Raw genomic sequence first — 18020 nt, 5'->3', positions numbered from 1 at the left:
TACAATTTTGTTATCTGTATGTCCGCTGACGCCTGTGTTCTGCCCCCTGCAGGCTGGAAGAGTCCAGCGCAGCCCTGTGTGCGCAGATGGAGAGACTTGAGCAAGAGATGGAACAGGAGAGGAAAAGAAAACGCATGCTCGAGATCAAGCTTAGAAACTCTGAGCGTGCCCGCGAGGACGCAGAAAACCGCAATCGCCTCCTAGAGAAAGAAATGGAAGACTTCTTCTCCACGCTGGGCGATCTGGCTCTTGGAAGCCGTACCAGTGACATTTGATGCAAAAAATCAACAGCCAAAGTCACAAGGACCACACAAGAGGATGTTGTCTCAGGCATCTCCATTAATGATATGGACAATTTTATGTACTAAAATACAGCTGTTAAAGCCTTCCACCATTCCAGCAGTGTTACATTTATCAAGCCATTTTCCGCCTGTCGCTTTAAAGGATTAGTTCACTCAAAATGAAAATTTCCTGATATTTTACTCACCCCCATCTCATCCAAGATGTTCTTGTCTGTCTTTCTTCAGTCGAATCTTTTTTTTTTTTTGAGGAAACCCACGATTTTTCTCCACATATACCCCTTTTCCACCAGCATGAACCGGGTGTTAGTTCAGAGCCAGTGCTAGTGCCGGTTCGGCCTTAGCCTTCTAAGAACCGGTTTGCCTTTCCACACTAGAGAGCCGCCAGGTCTTACGTCACTGTATACGTCTCATCTTTCTGAGCAACGCTAGCGAGGCAGCGGGAAACACACACACACCAGGCTTGTTCGAGATACACCAGCTCTGCGCAGACGATCAGTATCTGACTGGCCAATGTGCCCACACGCTCATCAAATCTCTGACACGATTCTAGACCAGCAATGTTTTGGTGCTACTTAAAAAACACTTTTCCTGGTTCAGAGCTGGTGCTTTGGTTGTCGATAGACAAAGAACCGTTTTGAAACTAGGCTCTGGCTCCGAACCAGCACTCAAACTGCCTTGGTGGAAAAGAGGTAATAATGGACTTCAATGGCAACCAGCGGTTGAAGGTCCAAATCAATGCAGTTTCAGAGGAAGAGCTTCAGAGGCTCTGACCAATCCCAGATGAGGAATAGAGTCTGATCTAGACAAACCATCGGCCATTTAAAAAAATCTAAAAAACCTAAATTGCGCATTGTGCGCTGCTCTGTGGCGTGCCATGGATTGCGTAATCATGTCGAAAGATCACGCTAGACGTAGGCGGAAGTACCGCCCCAAGCGAACATGTAAAGACTAATGGAGCGTTCACACCGGACGCGAATGACGCGATTCGCGCGAGTAATTTACATGTTAAGTCAATGCAAAGACACTCTATAAAAATAGACATAGACATTCTGCGGTGCGATTCGTGCGAATTGAGTGTTTGACGCGCGACGCGAGTTGAAAAATCTGAACTTTGGCGGATATTCGCGCCGCGTTAACCAATCAGGAGCTTGCTCTAGTAGTGACAACAATGAGGAGAAAATCTGTATATTAATATTTGGTTCAGACAATATGATTATCACTGTGATAACATTAAATGACATGAAACACAACCCAGTCTCTTTTTGTTAAATGCAAGTTTATGCATGATCAATAATACAAAAGTATAAGTAAAAGGTATAATAAGCTGTACATGAAATAAAGCAAACAATTCAGTCAAACATTCAAAGTCAGTGCTAGTCGGCTACAACGCTAACATAAAGTTAAATAGCCTAAAAATAAAAAAGTAAAGAAACTTAACTTTGCCCTCAGCCTAAACGATTTGCCAGAGAACAAATTATAGATCCATGAGACCAAAGATCGCCCGTTACATTTACACAAGACGAATTATAGCTCGAGACACCACAGAGACATCAGAGCCAGCGGCAGACGGCAGAAGGACTGGCCGAGGAAAGGCTGCTCTCGCCGGGGTTAATGAGCGCCGCTGATCCACTGGAGCTCACAACTCCGAAAACTAATTGGCGCTCTTTTTATAAATAAACCACAGATTTGAGCTTTAAACAACTACATTATCGCCTGAAAAGTCTTAAAACTACGTTTTGTCACACATTAACAGTAGTATTTTAGAGACGAGCCGCTGGCAGAAGCTCCTCCCATGACGCTGATTCGCGTCTGTTGTGAAGTGAATGTCACGCGCGAATGACGCGTGTAAATTCATAATGTTCAAGAGTCCAACTTCGCGCGAATAGCGGGTTTTATTCGCGTCCTGTGTGAACGCACAGTTATACAAATGCCCTTTATAAAAAAAACACTCCATCTTCAATCGTTGTTTAACCTTTTTTTGCTAAAGGGCGTTTGTGTTAGTCTTCACACGGGGGCGGTACTTCTGCCTACATCTAGCGTGACCTTTCCGACGTGATTACGCAATCCGTGGCACGTCCCAGAGCAGCACAAGATGCGAAATTTAGGTTTTTTTAAATGGCCGATGTTTGTCTAGATCAGATTCTATTCCTCGTCTGGGATCAGTCAGAGCCTCTGAAGCTCTTCCTTTGAAACTGCATTGATTTGGACCTTCAACCGTTGGTTCCCATTGAAGTCCATTATATGGAGAAAAATCCTGGAACGTTTTCCTCAAAAAACTTAATTTCTTTTCGACTGAAGAAAGACGTGAGCATTTTGGATGAGATAGGGGTGAGGAAATTATCAGGACTTTTTCATTTTGAAGTGAACTAATCCTTTAAAGCGACTTCAGTTTGGAGGTTTCAGCTAACAAAGAAAAGAAGGGAAGATCTGAATCCGGTCCTGAAGTGAAATCATGCATCGTTTGCATGTCCGCGGCTCCCAGTCTGAATGCTAATAAGGACAGTTGGAGCAGATCTGTTGGCTTTGGCACATTAAGCAGACCACTGCCCCAGAAAAACATGTCACTTATAATGACAGTGGGACGGTGCCTTTGTCGAGGTCTCATTTTGCAAAATGTATCGCAAGCGCAAGTCCAGATCTTGGCGCCCGAATACTTTGTCTTGCATATTTGTTGGTATTTTGAGACTGTCAAAGTGCCACTTTCATTTAAAAGAAGCTAGAAATGTGACTTTTGTCAATTGAGCTCATTTTTTTATTTATTAACTGCATAGAAAGTCTAGAAATGCTCTGTGGATGTTTCTGAAAACGAGTGGTCAAGTACTGTCCTAGATTTTGTAGCTCATTCTATTGCATAGTAGGTCATATTATATATATTAGCATGATGGCCGTAGTAGCCTAATGGTTAACTTTCCAGGCTGCTAATATGAATGTTTCAGGTTCAAGCTCAAGAAGAAGAGACCCAGAAACTGGACATCACCACTGTGCCCTCAAGCAAAGTGCTTTTTGCTGCTCAACATGGATATTACTAGATCGACAGCTTTTACAAAAGTCTTTAATGCATATTTAGAGTATGTGAAGATGTTATACATCATTATGATGATTAGACTATTATACTGCGGCCATACGTGACGATTAGTCTTCTGTGCTGTGCTGAAATGTTACCATGTGTCACTGTGGTGGTATGTAATTATTCACAAAGACCTAAATTAAAAGGCAAACTTAAAACAACCTTGATCGGATCTACTTTATGTGGCTGTTTTGTCATCTAGCATGACTTATACGGCAGTGTTTAAAGGGTTAGTTCACCCAAAAATAACTTACCCCATGATTTACTCACCCTCAAGACATCCTAGGTGTGTATGACGACTTGCAGACGAATACAATTGGAGTTATATTCAAAAATATCATTGCTCCTCTTCCAAGCTTTATAATGGGAGTGAATACCGCTCCTGATTTTAAAGGGTTAGTTCACCCAAAAATGAAAATTCTTTCATTAATTACTTACCCTCATGTCGTTCGACACCCGTCAGACCTCCGTTCATCTTCAGAACACAAATGAAGATATTTTAGTTGAAATCTGATGGCTCTGAAAGGCCTCCATTGGCACAATGCACTTTACACTCTCAAGACCCTTAAAAGCTACTAAAGACGTCGTTACAAAGTCCATCTCACTACAGTGGTTCTACAATAACTTTATGAATCGGCGAGAATAGCTTTTGTGCGCAAAAAAACCCTAAATAACGACTTATATAGTGATGACAATTTCAAAACACGGCATCATGAAGCTTCGAAGCGTTATGAATCAGTGAGTCGAATCATGATTCGGATCGCGTGTCAAACCGCCAAACTGCTGAAATTTGGCGATTCAAACCGCTGATTCGACTCACTGATTCATAACGAAATCGTCATCACTATGGAAGTCGTTATTTAGGTTTTTTTTGCGCACAAAAACTATTCTCGCCGATTCAAAGTTATTTTAGAACCACTGTAGTGAGATGGACTTTGTAACGACGTCTTTAGTACCTTTTAAGGGTCTTGAGAGTGAACCGTGCATTGTGCCAATGGAGGCCTTTCAGAGCCATCAGATTTCAACTAAAATATCTTCATTTGTGTTCCGAAGATGAACGGAGGTCTGACGGGTGTCGAACGACATGAGGGTAAGTAATTAATGACAGCATTTTCATTTTTGGGTGAACTAACCCTTTAAGTCCAAAAAAGAGCATCCATCCATTATAAAAGTGCTCCACACGACTCCGGGGGGTTAATAAAGGCCTTCTGAAGCGAAGTGGTGTGTTTGTGTAAGAAAAATATCCATATTTAAAACTTTATAAACTAAAATAACTATGCCAAGAGTTATTTGATGATATAAAAATTATCTGAAACCTGGAAAATGCTGCCTTCGGAGGACACATTTCAAGGCAGGAAGGCATCAAGGCAGTCCGAATCTAATGTTAGCTTCACTTCCTGTCTCCTGAGAGCCCTTGATCGATTTTTGAAGGGAGCATATATGTATCCTTCGCTGCCTTTGATATCCCACAATCCTGTGCTTTCCATTCTGTGACAGTTGAGATGACGTCCGAAAGTTGCGTTTGCTGGTCAGTTTGTGTGTAAATGTACGTTTTTAACCAACATTTTCCACTTCTGATGTCCTTTCTAGCGAGAAATGACTACTGTAGTAATGAAATATGTGTTTAGTTCTAATAAATATAGTAAATATAACCCTTGTATATTGAGCTGGAAAGAGACAGATGGAGAAACGGTTCTGATTCAAACAGGTGTTTATTTGCAGTACATGTACAATTGGTATCATAAGATCCCAGTGCATTCTTTGTAGTAGTGCACTTCTCATTGTCTGTATGCTGTTCAGTGCACACAGAGTTAGCACTTTAATAATTGTTGGGCTGGCATCGCTAGCAAATATTACACACCAGCACCAAATCTTAACATATTGGTAATTCAAGATATTTTACAGATGCTTTTGGATTGGACTTACCAGGTTGATCAAAGTCCTGTGGCTGAACGTGGAACCTCGCTAACATCAGCCACAGAATTTCATTTTTGGTAAGACGGGTTATGTAACATTCACAAAAAGAAAAGAAAAGCCAAGAAAGACAAAAAAAAAAAACGTGTTTATCGGACAGTACCAAACATATCTCTACCTCTGGGTACATACAACTAATAAGTCTAGATCTAGCGAGTACGACTAGCATGACAGCAGTGGGTATTGCACATGAACTGTAAAAAATGAGTACAAAGAAAATGAAACAAAAAAGATCAAATTTACATTTCAGTTCTTTTACTTCTAGGTGAAGTATACATAATGTACAAAACTATACGTTGCCTACTATTGACAATAGTTCACTTTAGAAATAAATAAATAATGAAATCTGTATTAACATTTTACGGGCAACTGCGTCGCAAAAAAAAAACAAACAAAGAAGAAAGAAAATCTGTAGAAATTTAGAGTGAGGTAGTTCATCAAAGCCTACTTTGATCTGAATTATAACATTTTTGAGAGATGAAATAAAAGCAAATGCAATGGAAATTCATTGACTCATCTAAAAGACAGCAAAGAAAAATTAAGAGCACTTAAAACAAAAAAATCCGGGATGCATCTCAAATAAAAGATTATATGCTAATCTTCATGCAAACACAAACCTTCTGTTCCTACATCCTCCCAACTTTCACCATACATGCGCATTGCCATCCCATCTACCGCATTTGTTGCAAAGTCTTGCATATTTCCAGAAAAACAAAACAAAGCTGCAAACCATATACGCATACCAAAAATGTTCCAATTTGCTTTAACTTTGATGAACGACCTTGAGGAAACGTCCTCTCGACATGCCACAACCGCTCAATCTACATCATAAACATCCAATGCGATAGAAAAATAGACACTCCAACATGATATGAACAGGATTACGTTGAAAAACCTCACCCAAATTTCTTCATCTTTCTAATCATTCAGGAATGAATGCTGGACTCAGGCACTTTCTCCATTTTGAAAACAAAATAAAAAACCCAATGATGAACAGCATTTCAAATTTTACTGACGGATTTCGCTTGGAGTCGTGTACAGTAGGAGGAGTAGAGTTCACACTACGTACACTAATATTGTAAACATATAATTACATTCCAAAACATTACATTATCCAAGATGTATCGTGTATTATGATAGGATTTTTTTTACGTTAAGGCCTGTTCACACCGAGACGATATTCGCGCGCCTTTAACGCCTTGTGACTAATGCTGCGTTCACACCAAACGCGAATAGAGCGTAAGGAGCGAGTGATTTCAATGTTAAGGCGCGGTCCTGCGGCGCAATAGACGCGTTTCGCGCAGCGCGATGGATGCGATTCCACCTCATTTGCGCGTCCAGTTCGCGCCAATTAAGCGTCTTGCATGATACTCGTGTGGCGCTTTTGTGCATTCACGTGTTTGAAGCGAATTCGCATCTGATGCCCGAGTTGAAAAATTTGAACTTTGGTGGCAATTCGCGCTGATCTCCTGTAGTGGTTCGTCTTGTGTGGATCTAACGGCCGATCTTTGGTGTCATGAATCTATAATTTGTTGTCTGACAAATCATTTTGACTGAGGGCAAAGAGAAGTTTCCTAACTTTATTTTTTAATGATATTTAAATATACATGCAGTGAAGATAATGTAAAAGTTGCCTGGACCACATTTGTGTGGCTATTAATGTTTAATATATATTTTAATGAAAATGAAAAGAGGCAGAGTGGTGTTTAATGACATTTCTCCTGGAGCGCCTTGAACATGCGTCTATTTCGCTTCAAACGCTCGATTTATACGTGCGTCCAATTCACTGTGGACGCGCGAATGGATTCAAAATGTTCAAGCGTCCAACTAGACGCGGTAGACGCCATTTTGTGCGCTCTATTCGCGTTTGGTGTGAACGCAGCATAAACACAATGCGAGTGTGCCAACCGACGTGCAAAACAGCGGGCATAAAAAGAGTCTTTTTTTGACGCGACGCGTTAAAAACTGGCGAAGAGGAAGTAAGTAGACAAGTGCTGCGTTCCAGTTCATTTTTATTATGCCCTTCACTCGTTAACTATGGAGTTGATTTATTATTTATTTTTTCCTTTACGAAATTGTTTAATGCAGCATTCTATATGTATATAGGTGTATTTGGGTTGTTTTAAATGTTTTTAAAAATAATAAAAATATCATGGAGTTGTTCGTGCTGGGGTAAATTAAACGCGATATGCGGTGACGTCACAATCGTGTTGCATTGTGGTATTTGAAGCTGCCTGAAGTGTACATATGAAGTAGACTCGCTCCCTCGGTCAAAATCGAGGGAGCAAGGGTCTGTCCATATAAACTTCCCTTGTCCGCTTCACGAAGTGGAACACACTTCAAAATGGCGGCGGGGATTCCCCCGAGGGGAAGTGCTTAGGGAAGTTCACAAGTGCGTGTCTAAAACTGGAGTGGAACGCAGCAAAGGCCTGAATCCGAAATCGCCCCCTATACCCTCAAATAGGGCATTATTTGAGGGGACGTGCATTTGCAGTCGTGTCCGAAACCATTGTGGACGTTCTTGAGTGCACTCATTCAATCCCACATAGGCCTTTATCACACTGCGGGAGTATGTTTGCGTGTTGCAGGCCAAACTGAGGATGTTTACGTCTCATATCGTCAGCCTGCTGAAATGTTCCCTTCCAAATGTGCATTCTGAATAATAAATATATTTCTAACCTGCCACAGTCCAGTGCTCGTCTTCTCATTAACAGCGTTTCTCTTACTATTCATATTTCATACCTGTTGTTTGTCTGACTATCACCAGACCAAGCTCAGTTTAAGCTTGAACATTGGTCTGGGGAGTCCTGCTCTGTATTTTCTACTGCACTAGAGGCGTGATCAACGAGCAACAATCCATCCCTTCTCTATCTGTCATCGTGTCAAACCCTCCAATAGCGCGCCAGGGGGATAAGCCAGTCTGTGATTGGTTCCCGCAAAAGTGTCACAGAAGCAGTAGAAATGAATGTACAGGTTTCCAGACTGATCAGGCTGTGTTTACCCAGTCTAACCTGTTGTAACCATTTTAAATAAATTTGACTGATAAACACCCTTACAAAAGTTAACCATGGTTTTATTATAGTAAAAATGTAGTAACCATTTTTGTTTTTGTGGATTGACTACCATTTGTATTAGTTTTACTACAGATACCATGGTTAAACTACAATTTATTTATTTGTAATAAAACCATGGTTAATTATTTTCATGACAACAGTATTAAATAGATGAATGAATGCGCGGTAACCGCCTTAAAGAAAGTTAACGATGTTAAACATTTAATCTTAAACAGTAATACGTTAACAGCGTGACTGAATTTCGGCATAATTGTGTGAATAACATACAGCGAAAAGATTGTCAATGAAAAATGACTAAAATATTTAATACAAATAAATAAATATGTTCATTCAGATCTTATTCGTAAGGTCTCACACACACACTTAATCGCGGTCACTATTTAGACGAGCACTGACACCGTGTGGTGAAATAATCACGTATGTTTACGACCCTCGGCTTATGTTGGATTAAAAAACTACAAGTTCAGCAGTGTTTGGAAAATCCTGTACACAGTAATGATCAGTTTATCTCTTCTCCTGTCTCTGAAAATGTTGGATGACGTAGGGAATAGTGAATGAGGGATTAGGGGGCGATTTCGGATTCAGCCAAAGAAGAAGACGAGCTGCTAATGCTGCTTGCCAGTTAGCAAAAAGTGTATGAATGGTTTTGGCAAGCACATAAATACTGTCTCTCTTCTTCTTCTGTGTGACAAGCGAGTGTCAGAAGCGTAAAGTGCCACAGCACCACCTTGTGTACCGGGAGCGCCATCTGCTGAATTTGCCGTTCACTCAGGGCATCGCCAGTGAAAATCGCGTGGGTATGAACACAAAGACGCGCCGAAAAACTCGTCCCGGTGTACACAGGCCTTTAGAGAGCCATAAAAAGGGGTAGAAGCCCGTTTTGAACCTCCAATCTAAAATGTCTCCATTCAATTAGCATTGATTTCTACATCCAACATGACGACATTATTATTACTCCTCCCAGGGTGCAGTTGTTTTCCTCATAGCATAATGAAGAAGATCGATTGGCATACGAGTTTGGTTGGAAATCTAAAGAAATCAATTAATACGCATGGACCAAATCACCAATTTCGGTTTCATATCATATATTGAAGTGTTCAAACAAGACCTTTACATGAAGAACTGCATTGTGTTCCTGTCACATGACTGTACAGCGCTGAAGGAAAGCATAATGAAAGCCGTGGGTTACTGTTTTCTGTGTCTCGAGCTGAAATATGTACAGACTAGAATACACACGGTGACATTTGAAAACCCCAATGTGTCTTTTTACAGAGAGTATCTATTGTAGAAATGAGAAAGAGTGGCTAACAGACCCTAAAAGCGCTTTAAAACGTGTTTTTTTTGTAGAACCAAACCAAATAAAACAGCAAAACTTGTGTACACAGGTCCTATTAAAACCATCTTAGACTAAAACAAAACGCATTTTATACACCACCGACTCCCAAACAGTAGTAACAGTGCGGAAACATTAATTTATCCTGTGCCATTTAATGAACCTCCACTAATTAGTGATTAAAATGACTCTCAAAAAATAAAACATCTCAAAAAATATATTCACCTGCATCCATCTTTACAAATAAACTCAAATCATTCCACATCCAAATGGCAAGATGACGTAGCGCTAGCTTCGATTAAAAGTACAAAAAATGAAAGCAATCAAAGTAATGCTGGTTTGGTGTAAAAGCTTTTAAGATGCCCTCAAAAACTCTTACCTCCGTTCTTAAACTTTTTTTCGATTCTAAAGAACTTGTCAAGTTTGAGAAAGAAAGGAGGACACGTTTCCAGACTGGCATGAACGCTGTGCCAGTGAAGACGGATGGTAGCAGGAACTGGATGAACGAGGATAGTCATCTGCAGCAGCCCAGCGGTCCCATGGACGCCTCCTGACTGCTGTCTGTGTCCGAGGTCAGGGTGGGGTCGGTGGACATGGACGAAACGTCGTTTGTGGAGGAGGACGTCGTCGAGGGCTCGTGGGAGTCATTGCTCACTGCTGCACCTGCGCTATGAGAAACACATCACACTTTTATCAGACAGATACTCGCGCTGGACGCCTCCATTGAAGTCTGGAGTTTTCTTCCAGGAACGAACACGTCACAATATTCCTTATTTTAAAAAATGAATACGGAGAATAAAGGGGCGGGCCTGGTTGAGTTAGTTCAGTGTTTCCCAACCCCGAGAGCAGGGGTGCCGTGTAAAAGTCCTTCGAATATTTTTTTCTCTTCACATTTTTCAAATAATTCTCTCTTTGTAAACTTTGTTCAATGCATGCGAGTGCTGCCGTATGTTCGAATATGACCAGTCATTTTCGCCGTCATCACCCGGGTGTAGAGCCAGAAGACGCGAATGAGAAGTCGCGCGCGCTGTGAGAAAATGTGTCTCTGTGTACTCATCCGAAAGCGTGCACACATCTCACAGCGCGCAGATATTGAGTTCTCTTTCAAGTCTCGCTCTTGAACGGACAAACTCACACAAAAAGTATGTCAACATGTCCATCTTGATGAGTATTCTAGCAGACATAGTCTGTATATGCCTTAAGTAAACTTAATAGTCGAGAAAGACGACGCATATCCGAGCATTAGGTCTTAAAGGGGCAGTAGCCTTTACTGCTGTCTGTTTAATGTCAAACAAAAGACAAGGACATCACTCACTGCTCTTGATTGAATAGCTTTTGTAAGTTTAATAGGATTAATCTTTAATTTATACAGTCAAATATGCTATGTTGTTTTACATTTGATCAATTTCTGTACCTGAAAACTAATGTTAGACGTACCTGAAAAACCTGAAAAGCATAGTTTATTTTATTAGTATCTTTGCTCAATAGTATTTATTTGTGCTGCTGCTTGTATTTAAATTATTTGTTCTTATTATTTTCTTTATTTTTATTTGACAGTAGTCCTTTTTTCCCTGAACAAAGCAAATACTGAACCGTACCGAAACCGTGAACCTAAAACCGTGATACAAACCGAACCGTGAGCAAACTGTACCGTTACACCCCTAGCGTAACGTATGCGAGGGAGTGCCACAAAATGGAGAACATTTTCAAAGGGTGCCCTGACTGAAAAAAGGTTGGGAAACACTGAGTTAGTTAGTAGTGTGTTGAAACTGGCGGTTATGGTAAGGGGCGGAACATTTCCTAAACACACTTAAAGTGCCTGACCAATCAACACACTGCTCCAGGCGACCAATCAGAGCACAGTGTGCTTTTCAGAAGGAGGGGCTTCATAGAGAAAGGAACTAAACAGAGCGTTAACTGACAGACTAGGAAAAGAGGAGCTGCAACAATGGACAATATGAGGAAAATAATCAATATTCAAGCAGGAAAACCTGTTCTAGTAGAGCCCATAAACAAAATCAAGTAAATGAATTAAGGAATATTTTTGATTAAGATAATAAATTGGTAATAATTAATAAAAAAGATACATGAATTAAACCAAAGTTCGTAAATTAAACCATAGTCAGGCTGAGATTTTTGTACATTTGAAATCCTTGGGTCGATGTTCCTATTTGAATGTTTACAGTAAACAAGATGGATTGGACATTTTGTAAACATAATACTTTCTTATCAGGACTTCAGTTAGCACATTTGTTGATACGGTTAGACATTTAATTTTCTTCCCCGTACAGCACGTGTAAATTCTTCAAACTCTAAATTTAGTTCGGAGCAAAGCTTTATAATCCAGGAGTTAAACATATCTTAACCTGGGGTTAAAAACAATTAACCCAGGGTTAACCATAGAGACAGAGCGGCACGCGTCATAATCTAAGACCACGCCCACTGGGGGGGAAAACAATCGAGCGATCTCCATTGACTTTGCATTGCGTGAAGCAGCATCCTTGTCATTTCGGACTTGTAACAAAAAACAGAACAATGTGTAAAAGCGGATATGTGACAAAGTGTACAGCAGACAAGCTAAACAAAACCCACAACCAAAAACCCAGAAGTTTTTATAAACTGTTGACCCAAAAACGAGCGTTTAAGGACAATAAAGTGGATACAGGCCATTGAGACAGAGCGCGAAACGTTATATTACACACACTAGAGGGGAACATAATCAGAGACAGGAAATATAATATATAAAACTTACATTTGGATATTTGACTTCACAGTGACAAAATGTTTACTGCACACAGTGTCAGGATCCCAAAATGTACCCATTCTTCAACTGAAGCGTCACGTTTTACTGCCTTTATCCGCTTTTGTCTCCTTAAACTCTCGTTTTTTTGGGTCGACAGCTTATAAAAACGTATTTCTGTGTTTTTTAGCTTCTTTGCTGTACACTTTGTCACATATCCGCTTTTAGATATTGTTCTGTTTTTTGTTATAAGTCCGAAATGACAATGATGTAGCCTCACGCAATGCAAAGTCAATGGAGAGCGTTGGATTGTTTCCCCCCCCGGTGTGGGCGTGGCCTAAATACGCTCTGTCTCTACGGTGTGAAAAGCCTAGTTAAATCAATAAATCAAGGAGGAAACTAACCTAGTGAGGCCGGCTGTCCTCGGATCACCCCGTTTTTCGTTCGCTCCTCCAAGTCCAGCACTTCCTTATATATCAGCTCTGATCAGGGAACAGACACAGAGGAGCAGAAGATTACGTCAGGACACATTTGAGTCGTAAGTGTCACACAATTATTACAAATAATCTTTTATGGGTCCATCAAGATTTGTGTTTGTCATATCTTGAAATCACCAGAGACTAAATATTATGAATAGCAACAATAATGACATTTAAAAAACCGCACCTTTCCACTCTTCCACTGTGTGTTCCCTCTCATCTAGCTGTTTATCCGTGATCGCCGGTGGCGGCTGAAACCAAGCAGGTAAATGTCAATCAGATACATCACAAAGGAAAAGAAAATAAGACGTCATGCGCTCCATCAGTCCTACTCTCTGGAGAGTTCATGCAGCGCAAGCTCCCATCTGGACTGTGAAGTCAACGAGCGCCCCGCCGCAGGGCAGAAATAATTAACACTGAAGCACTTACCGCTTCCACTTCTGACGGATCGTACCACACGTTGATGTAGGGGTGCTGGAGGGCCTCGTCCACTGAGATTCGCTTCGACGCATCTATTACCAGCATTTTGGATAACAAGTCTCGCGCCTGGCTCGCTGCAAAATAATTGCATTTAAATCAGAAACTGAATTGAGAGGAAATTCACCATGGACAATCATGCTGATCTTGGATTACTGCAATTTGATGGGAGTTTAATGAAGGGTAACAAACAACATTGTGTCTGGAGAAGCCAAATTGAAACAGACTTCAGCAAAGCGTAATTGTGAATTAAAGGCAACAAGCTACTGTGAGGCATGGGTTACAGTCATTTTACCACGGTTAAAGGCCCCATGAAATGGCTTGATGAGCAGTTTCCTGTGGTGAAATATTTTTAAAGGTGGCACATTTGAAAAAGGTTCAACCCTTTATTATATATAGCCAATAGTTTATGGCTGTGAGCAATGGAGTAGCAAGAACACCCAAGTCTTTCAAAAAAAGGCCTAATTTTTAGGTTTGTAATTGTTTTTTTAATCTAGAAATGGCATAAAATGGTGCAAAATGCTGAAAGAACAGCACTTTTAAATCTCATAAAACATTTTCTTTTTTTTTGGATAGCTTATACTTGGCTATTGGTTTTAACTATTGGACTACTGGTTTAATATTATATTCTGCTTTTTTTTGTCTTTGTTGTAAAGCGCTGTGAGAAAGCAACTTTTAAAAAGTTGCTATACAAAATAAAGTTATTATCATGAATTAATTCATTTAAATAAATACACCTGTCACTTAAGAACGCAGTAGATAGTCAGTAGTAGGGGTGGCCATTTCAAGCAAAAATAAAATTCAATGATCGCTGAAAATTATTCGATTATTATTCAAAAACATCGCAACTCCTCCCCCTGCATGCACGCATATATAGGCTACACATATATAAACAGAGAGAGAGAGGGAGACCATTCAGGCTCTCAATCTGTATGATGCTAATGTGACAGCTGTCATACAGAGCATGAGGTACCGAACCTGAGAACCCAAAACCTGAGTTTGTTTGCACTCGAACTGTGCCACGATTCATGTGAATGTGAAAGCAACACCCGGGTGTGCACTTGTTCAGGAAGAAAAGTAACCAGCACACGCGTTTTAGCCAATTACAATGTCATTAGTTCAATAACATACATGTAAGGGATGATAATGTTGATGATTTACCTTAGAGACGAGCGTAAGCGAGTCCGCAGTGTATTCACGCATAGAGTGCTAAATGCTGCGTTCACACCAAACGCGAATAGAGTGTCAGGAGCGAGTGATTTCAATGTTAAGTCAATGGAAAGGACTTTGCAAATGTGACGCGAATGGAGCGTCTTGCGTGATACGCGTGAGTGATTTTATTTGGTGCTTTTTGTGCATTCACACATTTGAAGCGAATTCGCGTCTGACGCCCGAGTTTAAATTTAACTTTGCTGTCAATTCGCGCCGCGTTAACCAATCAGGAGCCTGCTCGCTGCTGTCATGATGTGATGTGATGAGAAACCCTGCATAATTTAAAAATACTAATATTGTGTCACAAAATGTAGTTTTAAGACTTTTTCAGGTGAGAATATAGTCGTTTAAGCTCAAATCTGTGGTTTATTTATTAAAAAAAAAATTAATCTTGTGTTTTTGGAGTTGTGAGCTCCAGGCAATCACCGGGCGCGCAGCGCTCATTAACCCCGGTGAGAGCAGCCTTTCCTCGGCCAGTCCTTCTGCCGTCTGCCGCTGGCTCTGATGTCCTGTAGTGGCTCGTCTTGTGTGGATCTAACGGCCGATCTTTGGTGTCATGAATCTATAATTTGTTGTCTGCAAATCGTTTTGACTGAGGGCAAAGAGAAGTTTCATAACTTTATTTTTTTAAGGATATTTAAATATACATGCAGTGAAGATAATGTAGGAGTTGCCTGGACCACATTTTTGTGGCTATTAATGTTTAATATTTATTTTAATGAAAATGAAAAGAGGCAGAGTGGTGTTTTATGACATATTTCTCCCGGAGCGCCTTGAACATGCGTCTATTTTGCTTCAAACGCTCAATTTATACGCGCGTCCAATTCACTGTGGACGCGCAAATGAATTCAAAATGTTCAAGCGTCCATTTAGATGCGGTAGACGCCATTTTGACGCTCTATTCGCGTTTGGTGTGAACGCAGCATAAAAATGCCATATTTGACCCAAATTTGGGTTGAAATAACCCAGCATTTATAAGAGTGTGGCAATTCACGGTCTCCTCAAATGAGTCTGTCTGCAAGCAGCAAAAGCCGCCTTCAAGCGACACAAATACGGTAAACCCAGGTGTCTTTCACTCAGCTGCACATAACAGCACCAAATGAATAAAAAAAAACAATATATTGACCCGCGTTCTGTTTTCTATCATGCCCGTGCATGTTTGTGATGATGTAAGATGAACGCAAAAGCATCAAGTTGACTGTGAAACCAGACCAACACTGCGGAGGCGCAGGGAAGAATCACGCTCGGACCGTAGCAAACCTGCCCAGTATAAAACACCCTGAGAGTTGATTGACATATTTTAGGTGTGTTATTGGCAGCGCCACCCTCTGGTTACATGAACGCGTCACCACCACACCAGCACCGAAAACATGAGTTTTTTTAGACAAAAATCGCACAACCTATTCTATAATTAAATCAACTAAGCGACTATTCGAAAATCGTGACTGAATATTCGAAAATCGTAATACTGTAAGTATAAAAAAAACTATTTGCAACAAATAGTTTATGGTTGCACATTCAGTCAGGAGTTTGCATAAATCTGCTATTTGCATCTTTAAACATCCAGCAATCCATTTCTAAAATCAATATTTACAGTGTAACCGCACTATAAAGCAATAAAAGGCAATATTGAAGAAGTATCCCTCACCTTTCAGTTTGTTGTGGTCCGAGTCTGCAGGAAAGAGCACGTCAGGGAAGAGCTTCTCGAAGGTGTATCCAGCATAGCGAGGTCTGTTCTCCACGTAAGTCCTCACAGACTGGTTCAGCTTCATCATAAACTCCTGTGCCGGTGTGCCCAGCTGCTCGATCACCTTGTTCCACTGGTCGATATCTTCAGATTACATGCTAAGGAAAACTACAGACTGGACGCAAATCATCAAGTCTCTCTCTTATCTGACTAAGATTTGGGTGACTTCCAAACCATATACATATAATGTTTCACTTTGAGTTAAAATTATGTTTAAGCAGTTAACCTCTTTATTATTTAAGAAAGACTCAAAATGTTACATTATGCATATACATATACACTAGGGGTGTAACGGTACACGTATTCGTACCAAACTGTTTCGGTACAGGGCTTTCGGTGCGGTGCACGTGTCTAACGGTGCGAATGCAATCTTTAACAGTTAACAGTCGGCTTGTTTTACGCTCAGAACACACTTCAATCTGAGTTCCCACACGAACATATTGAGTATTCAGTCCATTTTATCACGAAATTCGAACGATAAATGCCGTTTTGACGCTCTTTAACGTGACGTGACTGATCGGGTCAGTTCAAGCAGAGGCGCGCGTGTGAACGTGATCATCTCTTCCTAAAGAATAAACATGAATTAATATCATATTATCATATGTCGTGTAATCACTCAATCAGTGTTTCAACGGCGGAAAGACGTCAATAAAACAGCTTGTATGTCACGTAGCATCACATTCACCTCAGAAGTCATTCAGTGTCCACAGCTGTGAGTTCACAAGAGAGATGGACTCTTTCACTAAATATATGACCAATATTAGCCGATATATTCATTATATTCATTAACCTGTTAGTGATGTCTTGTTTATTTAATGTATGTTTAAATAAATCTGTCATGAACATGACAGACACTGTGTATAAATGATAATATTTTAACAATGAATTGGAGAACCAACTATTTAGATTTAGAAGTTAATGCAAAAACTCTTATGTGAAGTTGACATGTTTGCACACTGTGTTTTTTGTGTGTTGATTATTATATCTAAAGATAAATAGCAGCTGAATTTAGGCAAATAGTTTGTGCTCTGTCCTTTATTATAGTAATGTGTGAGTAAGGGCTCCCTATATAGTTTACAGCATTATCTTTAAGAAACTTTTAGTTATAATTGAGTTCATTTAAGAACAGACACAAGCAGGGGGGCGGGGAGTATGATAATTTGAATATACTACCGGGTTTCTACTGATACAAAGATTAAAGGGATAGTTCACCCAAAAATGAAAATTAGCCCATGATTTACTCACCCTCAAGTCATCCGAGGTGTATATGACATTCTTCTTTCAGACGAATAAAATCTGAGTTATATTAAAAATGTCCAGGCTGATCCAAGCGTTATTATAGTAGTAATAGTTGCTCTATATTGGAACCAAAAAAGTTTTTGAAGTCCATAAAAAATGCATCTGTCTGTCAAATAACGTGCTCCACGCGGCTCCGGGGTGTCAATAAAGGCCTTCTGAAGCGAATCGATGCGTTTGTGTAAGAAAAATATCCATATTTAAAAATACCGGCGCGATCATAGAAATATACATAGATTCCTCATTAGTGCCTGCGCGGATCAGTCGAATGAGGCATCTACGTATATATATATCTTTGATCACGCCAGTTTTTTTACCT

The 18020-nt window shown here is 40.3% G+C and overlaps 2 protein-coding genes and 1 long non-coding RNA gene across 6 annotated transcripts in view; 2 read left to right on the top strand and 1 right to left on the bottom strand.

Annotated features, from left to right (window-relative positions):
* arhgap22b (Rho GTPase activating protein 22b) overlaps positions 1-275 on the top strand; it is a gene marked incomplete at both ends in the record, with an annotated part of 50131 nt that extends 49856 nt beyond the window's left edge. The window contains one exon of the mRNA XM_079801656.1: positions 53-275. Coding sequence (XP_079657782.1) covers positions 53-275 — 223 coding nt within the window. The remainder of the gene's footprint in view (positions 1-52) is intronic.
* LOC307117027 overlaps positions 1-18020 on the top strand; it is a 527365-nt gene that overhangs the window by 265599 nt on the left and 243746 nt on the right. The gene's annotated exons all lie outside the window — the stretch shown is intronic.
* Positions 6943-18020, bottom strand: part of mapk8b (mitogen-activated protein kinase 8b) — a 33262-nt gene continuing 22184 nt past the window's right edge. Inside the window, exons 8-12 of one of the 4 annotated variants that reach the window (XM_079801666.1) lie at positions 16307-16489; positions 13399-13523; positions 13157-13220; positions 12895-12972; positions 6943-10418 (exon numbers count right to left, since the gene is read on the bottom strand). In XM_079801666.1, coding sequence (XP_079657792.1) covers positions 10402-10418; positions 12895-12972; positions 13157-13220; positions 13399-13523; positions 16307-16489 — 467 coding nt within the window. In that variant the 3' untranslated portion in view covers positions 6943-10401. The remainder of the gene's footprint in view (positions 10419-12894; positions 12973-13156; positions 13221-13398; positions 13524-16306; positions 16490-18020) is intronic. The other 3 variants (XM_079801665.1, XR_013815396.1, XM_079801668.1) reach the window with 3 other exon arrangements.

The sequence above is a fragment of the Gobio gobio genome (assembly GCF_949357685.1).
Source record: "Gobio gobio genome assembly, chromosome: 20".
In the NCBI taxonomy this organism is placed as follows: Eukaryota; Metazoa; Chordata; class Actinopteri; order Cypriniformes; family Gobionidae; genus Gobio; species Gobio gobio.
Note: the sequence above shows the minus strand (reverse complement) of the source record. Positions and strands in the feature narration are given on the sequence as shown.